This window comes from Leuresthes tenuis, unplaced genomic scaffold, assembly GCF_036924035.1.
Source record: "Leuresthes tenuis unplaced genomic scaffold, fLeuTen1.0.hap1 SCAF_6, whole genome shotgun sequence".
Taxonomy (NCBI): domain Eukaryota; kingdom Metazoa; phylum Chordata; class Actinopteri; order Atheriniformes; family Atherinopsidae; genus Leuresthes; species Leuresthes tenuis.
In genome coordinates this window covers 13,662,705-13,675,601 of record NW_027325360.1, presented here as the reverse complement: position 1 = coordinate 13,675,601, position 12,897 = coordinate 13,662,705, and the positions used below count along the sequence as shown (strand labels likewise).

The window sequence follows — 12,897 nt, the reverse complement described above, 5'->3', positions numbered from 1 at the left end:
TGACCTTGTTGGTCTGACTGAAGCCCCACAGGTTTTTAATTTCCTCACTGCTCTGATTGTGTCCTTGTGCCTGCTGTAGTCTTAGCAAAACAGGACCCTCAAAAGCGTCCATCTCGACGCAATTTCTTAGCAAAAATGCACACGAGAACATGAAAATGTTATGAAGTGAAAACTAGCCTTCAGCTGCACTGATACAATCCTGGGGATGCAGTAATTAATGTGCTGTAGGAAGAATTATTCAAATGTTGCCTAATTAAAATTCTATACAATAAAGTAACACAGATTAGGCTCGAAATTTTCAGGCAAGTTTATCAGCCGCTGAAATGACTTTGAGCTGGTAAGGGAGGCAGTAACCGGCAAAGTGACCTATGCGTGTAAGGGCAAGCCGGCATTTCAGAACCTGGCCCTCTGACAAAGGATGCTGTTGTCACTAAGCTGTGTAAGCACACAATAATGTGGGGTTGACCTCCCTCTGTTTGGCATGTGGGAATTACCAAAGAGGAACAGCAGCAGGTTAACATGGAAGTCTTATTTTTGCCTATGAGGCACAACCAATACGTGAAAAGGGCTATAGTTGAATGGAGAGTCTCAACCAACTGGAGGTGACCATGTGGATGCATTTTAAGGACTTCACTAAGCTCTGCACCTTTTTGCATTAAAAGTACTCAAAAAATGCTGTGAACCTCTAAAAGTCTTCTTTCTTCTTTTGTTATCCTTGTGAGTAATTGCCAAATGGCTAGAGGTTAACACAGGAAAAAACCTAGAAAACTCCTATCGTGGCATATGATAGGGGAGTCGAGACAGTCAGCCCCATCCTCTCTGTGAAACCCAAATGGCACACAAATGAGGCTTTTCGTATTCAGTAACTGATATAATCTATAAGAATAAATATGTGGGAGCACTGACCGTGCGGTGCAATGCAAATAGATTTTGACTATCCAAACAGACAACACTGCTGGTCATGAAAATGTGGCAGTGGAGTGGCAATGAAAATGAAAACAGGTTTTATTCCGTTTCACGGTGCAACTGTTGACATCTAGGTGGGAATGTTTCTTTTTTTTCAAAAATATGCTACTGCAGCACTAAGGCATGAGACAAGCATCGGGGGAAGGATGCATTTTGACTGGTTCTGTATTTCTCTTACAACCCTTTGAGGTCACTTGCATTTTTTGCGTTGCCATGACAACAGAATACAATTTTCTCATTTGTTGTGCAAGTGTTGACTTTTCAGTCAGTGGCAAAATTGCTGCAGACAATGACACCCCCCCCCCAATTCACAATCCAAGAGTTCCCACTTACCAACTGGCTTCCTTTCTCTCCCCCTCCAATTCTGTGACAGTCTCCTCTGTCTGATACAAATGTCTCTATTTAATAACATAGCGACAGACAGCCACGAGCCTTCGTTACCCAGACAACTAATGACAAGATTCAGAGAGATGGAACTGACAGGAAGACAATGGAAACTGTGTCCAAAGTAAACAGGAAAACACAACTGTTTACACTGTGACGAACACAGCTCACTTTAACATACAAATGACATTCGATGCCATGTGGAATCATAGCTAGAGAAGCAGCAAAAGTTGAAAATAAAAACGAAAGAATAACAGATGTAGCTAAATAATAAGTAGCTCACAGGTAAATCTAGAATGCTGTCAGGCCAAAGCAACATTAGATATTTTGTGATACTTATTTGATACAACTACATTGGCAGAGAATAAACATGAGAGGCGGAACTGATTGTTATTGTAACTGATAAATAATTTGGCACCATACACGGTATAGAAAGACAGATACCGACAGTCACACATTGCAGCTGCTTGTGGGCTGCTGCTTTGAAGCACCGAGTTCAGCATTTGTCCATTTCCATCTTGAGTTTTAGCAGCCCGAAACGACTTATTAGGATATATCCGAGCAAGGAAAAAAAAGGTAGATTGTGGATGTTCACTGGGTAATGCAAGTGTCCCTAAAAGCACTCAACGCCTATAACAATGCACAACTACCTCCACCAAGCAGCTTGGCTGTTTGGTAAGGTGTGTTTGTCTGTTTATTAGCAGACTTGCACAAAACGTTATAGACCGAATCGCCCAATTTCTTTCCAGAGGTGGGCAGCTTAGAAGCAATATACTTGTTGTTGATGACCGGGAATTTTGAGTGGGTATTGTAGTCTTGTCTAAGTAATCACACTCCCTACAGTTATTATAAAGCCATTTTTTGTACCAGTAATTACATTGGCTTCTGCTGAAAAGGTCATTTAACATGGGTATGAGGACTGACTCACTTTTTTTGTTTGTTTTTAACTCCTCTGCAATGGCTTGGTTTTACCCCCTCAACGGTTGCCACTTGCTCTACAGACTGGCATTTGTTTTCTGCTTGTGCACACTTACACGTCCTTTTTACAGAGCTAACACTCACTTTTTCTTCTTGACATTAGCTTGAGGTTCAATACCATTTGGGATTGACAAGGTTCATTGTATTTGTTCAAGAATAAAATAATCCTGAAGAATGCCATTTGCACATAGTGCCACAAGCTGGTCACATGGCAATTCAAAACATGGATCATGAATATATCATCCTCATCATCATCATTACCCACTCATTACTTATACGTGGTTCTCTTCCTTTGCTCCGATAAATTCCCTAAATAAGACGCTAATTCAAATGTCTTTTTCAAGCAACCATCTTACTAGACGTGACGAGTATCAGACGACCAAGTCTCCAGTATGAGGACAATGAAAAAGCAAGACTAAATTCACATTCCCCCTAAATTACACACTACATGGATTCAAGGCAGCATAGCAACCCATGTCAATATAAAGAGGAAATTTGCCAGCTAATAACTGGGCACAAACAGATCTCAAAAGAATAAAAATGCATCCTTTGCATCAGATTATGAACACAATTTTAGCACACTTATATCTTTAGGACTCTTTAGGACATTTGTTTGGATTGCTTTACATCAGCATCATCACTTATTCCATAGACTGAAAATTCAATTGCTCCATCCAGTTTCACATTGTGTGACATTTGAGTTAATAAAATGTGTTTGGTAGTCTTACACTTATAATAAATGTGTACATATAGAGCATGATACATACATCATCTACATCCCCTCTGAGCAGCTAAGTGCAAGAGCCCCAAGTTTGGGTTGATCTGAAAAAAGCTCAAGCAGCTAAACGGTCAAATAGCACAACAAATCCAAAATGGCACCCTTTACTGCATTACCTCTCTCCATGCATTGGCTTTTTTCAAAATATCTTAGGCCAGCTGAATATGTAAAAGCATTTTGAAAGCCCTCAATTGGAAAATGTTCATATTTATTTTGCATATTAAAAGCATTCAAAATCAACATAATCATGCTGAGTCTACTGCATCCCCAACTCCCACGTAAAACATTTTCAATTTCATGCTATGCACCCATCTTTAGATAGTGGATAATTTTCATCATCACAGACGGTGGGAAATGTAATTCTCCTCAGCCATCCTTTCAAAAGAGAGGACAATGAAGATTGAAGCGTAGGTGAGAACTGAGGTGTATTTGTGTGTGTGTGCAAACCTTGCTTCAGTTCCGCTGTTCAAAACTGCCCAACACAACAATGACCAAGCAAAGATAAACACCCTGCTTCTGAACAGCTCCGCTGCAGGGCTTCGATATCTGAATAGCATGCTTAATTAAGCATTGGTTCCATGGCAGTTGCGACTGACAAACAAGTACAGGTGGAGAGGTAAATAGGAAATTTAAATTTTCAAACCATCTTATTCCTATACAACAAGCTACCTTACATCTCATAATAATGAAGTTACCTGACAAATGTTGAATTCTCTGGGTCTATACATGTCTTTAGCATTATCTAGATCTACTGGATTGCTAAGAGATGCAACTATAAAATACACCAACTGAGACAACTTTCCATGTGCACTTCAGAGAAGTAACAAACAGCCAAACAGGTCCATGGGACATTCTGCAAAGCACTGCCCACACTGCAAAACAAGCTTTTAATAGGTTCTTGACCTCAGAAATGGTTGAGAAAGACTTTGGCCACTGCAGTTTTAAGACCAACTGACCCGATAGAATATCTAGTAATAATGTTCGCCACCCATTAAACTGTAGCACTCACAAATAACCTCTTACACTCAGTACTCTGACAAGACTATCCCTGGCCTGTGCTCCTGTATAAAAACCAAAGCTGCGGAAACACTTCACTCATAACATTTCTTTTCTGGAGAAATTCAATGTCCATCTCACATGAAATTTTCAACACAGAATTTTAAGCTCGGAATATGAGTCGGTGATTTCAAACTACTTGATAAAGATCTTAGGGCAAGCGCACCTCTGCTTTATGACAACTTGTGAAATTAATATTCTTTGGCATTTGGACTGACACCTGGACAACAGAGGGTATGCACATACAGTGCAGTGTTCAATCTAGACATGCCTTGATCACTTAAACCAACAGCTCCTGAGTGGAAAATTATTCAACATTGCTGACACTAATCACAGGATTGGAAGAATAGCAAATGAATATCATCCTTTATAATAGATTACTGGTCTCGACAGGGATTCTTGACACGGACACAAACATCTGACCAGAGAAATGGGATTTTCTGATGTTTATATATAAGAGGAGAGTTGGTAGTTAGTCTATGGATCTAAAGCACAATTAACGATTCTCCAGGGCAAGAATACAGCTCAAGAAATGACATTCTGTCTACTGTAGCCTCAGAGCTCACTGTTTATGGACCTAAGCCTGGACCCATTATCACAAACACATTAAGCTGGAGCTAAGAGTTTGTACACTGCTGTGGAAATGAAAGAGCAACAGCTAAAAGGAAGCACACACTTGGCTGGCTAAACAATGGTATAACTTCCTCAGTCGGTTAAAAATCATGAGCTGTGCCACCAGCCAAAAACAAACAATAAAAATACATAATTGTGAACATATGAGAACACGACACGCATACCCATAAGCTATTATGTAGACAAACAGCAGAAGCACACCTTTTGTATTACCAGAAGACAAAACGAAACCAAAAAAATATATATATGTTCCACAAGCTGTACATTGAACATTTAGATGCAACCGGGCAGCGTGAATGGAGAAATAGATAATAGATCTGTTCCATCAAAACCAAACTTACTGGGATCATCCAATTGGCTAGATCTCCATGTTTTGACACCTGCATGGCTCCCAGCATTGTCAGGTTGATGTGACCCCTAAAGAGAATGACACAACAGAAGAAGACAGCTGTCAACTTCAGAACCAGTTAAACTTCTGAACTCAAGTCCATTCATCAGGAATAAGATATAAAAAAAAAAAATGAAAAAAGGGAACCCAGTACTGGTACATTTAGCCCCTTCTGTCACAAGAAACAGTTCATATACAAAAATATTGGTTATTGATGACAAATCAAAACCTTAACAATGTTAACCACCTTCTGAATATTGATCTTAATGATGCTGCTCAACTTTGTTGGTAATGAGCACCGGATATAAAGAAGTGATAAAAATCTAAATGTAGCAGGATCTGAGAGGGTGCTAATGTGGTATTACAGGTAACACGGCTTACAATATACTATATACTTAGTGATCTTTTTTAGCATCAAAGAACCCTTAATTGTGTTAGCACAGCAGCAGACACACTTGCCCACAAATTCAACAGGGTTCCATTTAGTCCCTGCCAGTGTGGCTGGAAAGCACTATTTATGACCACTATTGAATTTCTGCTGGGTGGACAAACAAAACTGATGCTGCAGGGAGCGTGGGTGGGCAATATCAGTCAGCAGGCAAATCAATAAAAACCATAGACCTTGAGTATATTGACAAGGCTGCTGTCTCGTTGCACTGGTGGCCATTTGTTAATATCTAGCGTTACCTTCTGGCTATGTTCTGAGGTCAAATTCTGCTTAATACTTAGAGGAAGAGGCGATTTGGTGGAGAAGAAAAACTGAGGAAATGTGTCCTTTCTGTCTTTGTTTCATGCATAAACTGCAGTCCAAGGATGTGACTTATGGTGTTCTGAAAATTATTTTCAAGGGACCTGCTTACTGCAAGTCCCTTTAAAACGTCAGACATATCCAACTTTCAGTTGACAAACAAGGCTTCAAAGCTCATGTGTATGGCCTTACCCTCGTATCATGGCAAATGACTCATCACTGGAGAAATAAGCAGCCCCAGGGAGCACAGTGACAGTCTCCTTCCCTGAAGGACAGAAACACAAAGTACAAAGTAGTAAGAGTTTACACATAAACATGACAAGAATGAAAATGAGAGGCATGACATTAAAATCAGTGATTGCAAAGATGAAAAAAAGAGTTCAATCAAGAACTACTGATGTATGAACATGTTAATATGACATTTCTGGAGGAATTCATCTGTGAACGCAATGAATGGAATCAGAACTAAACATGTAGTAGAGGCCAATGTTTACACAGCATTATGAATGGGTATTAATCAGGATATCCCTCACCAGCATTAATCAGATCAGCATCAACTGCATCTTCAGTAGGGTATGGCCCCTATGCAAAAAGAAATTAAGCATGAGTAATCACACAGGAGGGTAGCAACACATACGCTCACCTAGATCAATCAGACCTGACCGGCCATGATCTTTCAAGGGGGATACAGACACAATCATGATAGATTTGATTTTATTTTCTTTATGTTCAATAAAGGCATCAATCTTTGTGAAGAAAGAGATGGGGAAACCAGAAGTGAGACGAGCACCTCTCTAAAACTAAGACATGTAATTAAATGAAACTTTGACAAATAAAGAATCAGCACAGGTGCCTGCATTCTCCTGCCAGTAGCAGTCACTGAAAAAGTCACTTTCTTAAAAAGCCTAGCCAGCAAATAATGACTGTGAGAAAGAAAAATGGAAGAAAAAGTGTCAAAAAACTGCCACCACCTGCTACATAATAAACCTAGCACAATGCAAATAAGGTCCCCAACCAGCAACGCTGCTGCTCAGGTGAATGGCTATTCATCTTGCCACAAGCTCAGAGCACAGTTTGGTTTAAAAAAAGAAGAAGAAAAACTTAACTGCAGTCAAAATAAGCATCTATGCCAATTGTTAGCTTGTTAAGATTTGAGACACTGAAAACAATAAAGGCAACTAGATGATGTAAAAGTCTTACCAGTCCCAAAATTCCATTTTCACTTTGGAGATGCACAACGATGTCTGGTTTAATAAAGTTGCTGGCCAGCATGGGAATACCAATACCAAGGTTAGCTGATTGTCTCTTTGTTAAAAGCCAATAGCTGCTTCGTTTGTATTCGTGAGATGAAAGTCGAGTATTCAAAAGAACAGACTAATGTATAATGTTGGATGCTGCATTTTGTAGGTACCCCTTTAGCCATCTCAGACCTGTACACTGGCTCAGTGTCAGCAGTCATAGTGTGAAGAGGCAAAAGAGCATTAACCGTGTGGCTGATGCTCAAAACAAACAGAACTTCATGCTCCTGGCGTTTCCAAAATACCAAACGTGTCAGGCCAGATTAAAATAGTCAAAGCAAAAAAAATAAAAAATGCCTAAGAGCTTCATCTCAGACAAGGCCCTCAGTACCTAAGGCTGCTTTCATAAGGAGGGACAAATGCTATCAATACAACACGGAAATGTGAAACACTGAAAGGAAGAAATTCTATGAATAATTTGCCAACTGGTGCAAAAACTGTACTTATTCATTATGCTTGTTGGAAACAAAGGAAGCTAAGGTGCAGCTTTCTTCCTTTCTGTGGATATTGACCATTGCCTGTTTCTGGTATTACTTGTACTAATCAAATGGAGGCAACAAAAGAAAAAAATGTATGTGATTTGCACACTGACAAAATTCTCATCAAAGGATACCATACATCCCATCCTCAAACTCCAGAGCAGCCCTGCGAATGATCCTTTCCCGAACGATGTCTGAGTCTTTCTTGGGTTTGGGCTTCTCTTCTTGGCTTTTCTTCACTGTGCGTTTCTGGAACCATGGGGGAAAAAATGATGGATAACAAACAGTGAGGTCAACTTCTGACTAAGTACAAGAACACAAAACATTGTATGTGCACAACGAAAGCCCACTCCAGTGCTCTTCCATGAAGCTTTAAATTCATTACAGTGACAGTCAAAGTGACACCACGCAGAAACTGTAGGAAGAACCTCCTCACTTATATGAGCTCTGACAGGATCTTGCTTTGTACCTCAATCCTTTTCTCGTAGCCGGCTCCCTGAACAACCCTGTGGACATAAACACTAGGTATGTGGATGTCCTCTTCAGCAAATGTCCCGACATCCACCACCTCCTCCACCTATGTAGAAAGACAGATGGATGAGTGTTGCGTTCACCTGGAAAATGTCAATTTTCAGATGAAAGTTCAGATGAAAAAACCACACACTGCTGGCATCACGCTGCCAGAAAATAACCCCTGCCTACCCAGCTATGAAATTCACCAGGTTAACCTGATAAAAAACCAAGATGCTTCGCCACTCTGCAGATTAATCTCAAGGCTTATCTTGATTTTCAGCTGGTTGGGTCAGTTTGAAAGTTTTTTTTTCCCCGATTTGAAAAAAAATAGGAAATACTCAACATAGATTTTAAATCAATAGAACAGGCATTGTAAATTAGTTTGAAATCTGATTCTAAACTGACCAACAAACATTTGTGATGAAATGACATATATTTGCTCTCCCAAAACGTGATATGTCAGATTTCCAAAACTCTGCTACCGTCATGCATTCAACAGGGATGAGAGGGTAAATATTAGCAGAAGATGCCGCTGCGTTTATTCTCTTAGCAACTCCACAGAGTCCAATAAACGCCGCCTGTCCACTAAAATCCAGTTTGGCTAAAACAGAACAGAAAGCGATCGTTTGACACACCAAGACCAGTGTCTAGCAGGGGTGCGTCAGAATGATTTTCTATTTGTTTTTCTTCATTTATTTTTGGCCTATGGAGAACCAAACATAACCATCTTATGGACAAAATGGTTTATTGTAACATTTTCAGTGAAGATGCTCAAAAATCCCCACACTTAAGCTTCCCTTCCTGAATCCTCACATTACTCACTATTATAAGTACGTTTTTCGCAAATCTACCAAAAAGTATAGTCTTGACTGCAACTTTATGTGGAGCACAGCAGAAGAGCAGTGCACATAAGGGATTATTTATGTCTGACTGACAAGAAAGAGGGAAATGGTTATTGATTAGGTAGAGTTGGATCAACATAACTGGGATAGAAATCCAACAACGAAGACACCTGCACCCTTCTTCTTAGGTAACAGTTGGGAACTGCTGTAAAGCGAGCCTTCAGCCTACACTTCTTCGGGTGTTCAGGGGGAGTTGTTCAGCCTGTGTGGGCTCCACTAAATCTTGCGGCCCATTTATAGTTAGCTAAAAAGGTCTTAAAAGTCATACGTTACATTCTGCTCTACTCTTTAAAAACTATGATCCCTGAGGTTTTTGGTAAATACAGGAATGAAGCTGAGCTGGGAAGGGACAACGGGCAAGAATTCTTCTGAGAAAGGATTGTCCTTCGTGAAGATATACTGAAATGATAACATTCACATGGCAAAAAAATAATAAAAGGGAAAAGCAAAAGAGTAAACATAGTGTCTCAGGAGGGAAAAAGGGGGAATAAACCATGACAACACAATTCCCATCCTCACTCCGACTTCTCTGTGGCTCACAGTGTAAGCTACTTACTCCATTTACATGAGGAGCAGGCAGCCGTTCAGAGCAAATTGAATTGAATCTCTCCTTATCTCTACTTCCTCCCTCAGCACTCAGCACTGACTGAGAGGAGTCAATGGCCAGGAGAGGATCCCATCTTGGTGTTGTCATGGATACACAGGCTTTGGTCTCTCATGAGCTCGGGCCACTCAGGATCATAAAATGATTTTAGACTCCTTTCATGGTTCTCGTGGTCGGTTTATGGTAAATCTCGAGTGCTTTACAGAGAAAAATGAGGCCATGCGTGATGAGATTGGTAGCGCCTGATCACCGTGACAGCAGTCCCACGCAGTCACCCACATGAGACTCTGGGGGCTTGATATGTCTTTTGAGAGACTAGTGATTTCCTGAGACATCTTCATCAAGCAAAAAGGTGCTCATCACGACATAAAACTCATAAAATACTGAGGCTTGGGGCATGGGAAGCGCAACAGTTATTTGTTGGCATGAATTTCAAAGCTCAAGATGAAAACCCGTAATTAATAGTGTTCACTTCCTATTTTGTCTCTTCAGTGAAAAGATGTCAAATAGTGAGCCCCTTGAAAACAAGAATTCACACCTCAGACACATTGGTTTCTTTGTGCTGTGAGCCTCTCACACACACAGTAAACAAACCTCATATTCAGCTCCGTTTTCAATTAGCCTTCCAAAGTCACAGCACAATGACACACTCATAAAATTTAAATGCGCCGTGCACATTAAAGAAAAACCTCTGCTCCTTTCATCTGTGTGATGTGTCCAGACTCCACCGGAGGTTCAACGGACAAGGAGGGATAAAGCTTTAAAATGCAATAAAACAAACGAGGATAACACACAGAAACACACAAATGAGCAGGTGTGAGGTGCGAATAAACAGGCACATTGTCTACATTGATATTCCTGTATCTGTAGACCTATTTTCACATCAATGAAAGTAGAGCCAGGCATGAAGAGAGCTGGCAGGAGGACAGAGGGAATCAAAGTACCCTCTGGGGACACAGCATGCGTTTTTTTTTTTTTGCTTTTTTTTTTTTTCAAGAGGGTGTGCTTTTTTAGGCCGTGGGCTTTGTCAAATCTTATTAAATCTCAGATTGATCCGTTCACAATGCAACCAAATCCCTCAAATAAACCACTGACAGTGGTGCTGCAAACAGTGTTCCCTGTCCAGCTATTAAACTATGACAAAGACATGTTGTGCTCAGCACAATTATTTGGTCTGAAAGTAGAACCAAAAACAAGGCTACTTTTATTGTTTGACCTCTTTTTAAAAGAATGGAACAAACACCATAGTGGGGGAAAAAAGTGCAAATGAGTAAGCTAATGCTTTCCCTTTGCTATGTACAAACGTACGTGAATGCTATGACTGACTTACATGAACAGAAACAGCATTTCCGTTTAAGCACATTTACCAAAATACTAAATACTCTTGGGGTTAAAGCTATTCACTTGAACTGATTGAACTCCCGTTGATCAGCTGCCCGTCGCACTGCAATCACCGAACTAACCAATGCAAATAAAGTCGAATTATGCTCACAGTATTGTATAATTCCGTCACTTCTAAATAATGTTCAAACAACAAGCAACCAGCTCCTTCAGTCTTCAAAGTTAATCACATCCTTGATTACAAGGACAAAGAAGAGACTGGATAAAGCTAATTTTACTCTTATAACCTCACAGAACGCTACATGTACAACCCTGAAATTAGTCTTTGAGTGATCCACTTAACTTTTCCTTATGTGTCATCATTAATTAATCTTCCTGTGCATAAAACACAGATATACTATACATATATACACTAAAAACAGCTCGATAGTGTAAGTATCATAATGTTAAGCAAACGCTAATTTGTAATAGCCATGCCTCTATATAAAGTGTATTAAGTTGTAGACTGACTGGCCTGATACTAGATAAAGAAATCATTTCACAAATGTAATAATATAAAAAAAAACTAATTTATCAAAACTGAATACTTTCGTGGTTTTTTTGTTGTTTTTTTTTTTCTTTTAAGCACTTAGTGTCACAAAGCCAAGCTCGAAATTTCTGGCAAGCCTCTATGTAGCAGCATCAGGGGCTTAAACGGATGGCCCATCCACTGGGAGGACTCCCAAAGTTTATTAAGTAAACTGAGAACAGGCCCCGCCCCCTTTGGACTCATGTATGCAAGTTGAAATCTGTTCCTATGGAAGTGCAAAAATATAATAATGTGTCACCACAATTAAAAAGGATTAATCTGCAAGGGGCCATGATTACCTGAATCAGATTTAATGGCAATCTGGCTTGTTGGCATTGTTTATTTGTGTCAAAGTGTTGACAGGGCTGCGTTCTCCACCATAATACTTTACTAAACTGGAGTTAACATGGAGCCTTTCAAACAGAGATTATATCTAAAGGGAGATGAAAAACAGGCCAATATGAACCTGGATCTCTCTGCGGGAGCCTTTTTAACTGAAGAAATGTGATTCATTCAGTTGTGGAAAAGTAGTGTTGTGGCTACAGGGACTCACCTGCAGTCTGGCCCACTGTAACAACACAGAACCCATGAGCAGATAATACAAGATACACATCGGAAGACAGAACATGGGCTCTGTTAAGATAATCGTTTCACAAAGTAGACAGAAAATAGCAACTAGCTGCTTGCGACTGCATTTATATGCAAAGTATTTTTACACTGGAACCGTGAGATATTTATGGAACTGAATTGAAAACCAACAAAAATAATTGGTCAAATGTGGTTCAATTTACAGTTTCAATTCAAACTGCCAGCTGAGATATCACAGTGTGTAAAAGCCTCGGTAGCTTCTCAATTTGACGGGGAGCGACTCGAGTTTATATGTTCCACCTTTGTCTGTATTTTGTTTGGGTGCGCAAGTCCTGAAATGCAACATCCAAGAGGTCAGAAGAAAAACATGGTGTGGCTACAGGCAACAGGGTGACAGCGATGCCACACACTCATTACTGTGAGTATTTTTAGCCTTTCCATTTCCCCCCTCCCATTGTGTGGGCACTTGGCCACGCTCTGTTGCCATTTTCTGGGATCAGCTCAGGCTCTATCCTCAAACTCAGAATACTGACATCACAGGCAATCTGTTTCCACACACTGGAAGCTTGACTGCTCTCTGAGTATCCAGATAATAGGAGACAACCATCTGATGCAGGTCCTGACAATGTAACAGGAACTAATGTCAACAGTGTTGACATTTCAACAACTAAAA

The 12,897-nt window shown here is 40.1% G+C and overlaps 1 protein-coding gene across 1 annotated transcript in view; it reads right to left on the bottom strand.

The window, feature by feature from the left end:
* Window positions 1–12,897, bottom strand: part of oxct1a (3-oxoacid CoA transferase 1a) — a 39,367-nt gene that overhangs the window by 12,557 nt on the left and 13,913 nt on the right. Inside the window, exons 8-13 of the mRNA XM_072387732.1 lie at window positions 8,178–8,285; window positions 7,843–7,957; window positions 7,132–7,226; window positions 6,465–6,513; window positions 6,124–6,196; window positions 5,137–5,212 (exon numbers count right to left, since the gene is read on the bottom strand). Coding sequence (XP_072243833.1) covers window positions 5,137–5,212; window positions 6,124–6,196; window positions 6,465–6,513; window positions 7,132–7,226; window positions 7,843–7,957; window positions 8,178–8,285 — 516 coding nt within the window. The remainder of the gene's footprint in view (window positions 1–5,136; window positions 5,213–6,123; window positions 6,197–6,464; window positions 6,514–7,131; window positions 7,227–7,842; window positions 7,958–8,177; window positions 8,286–12,897) is intronic.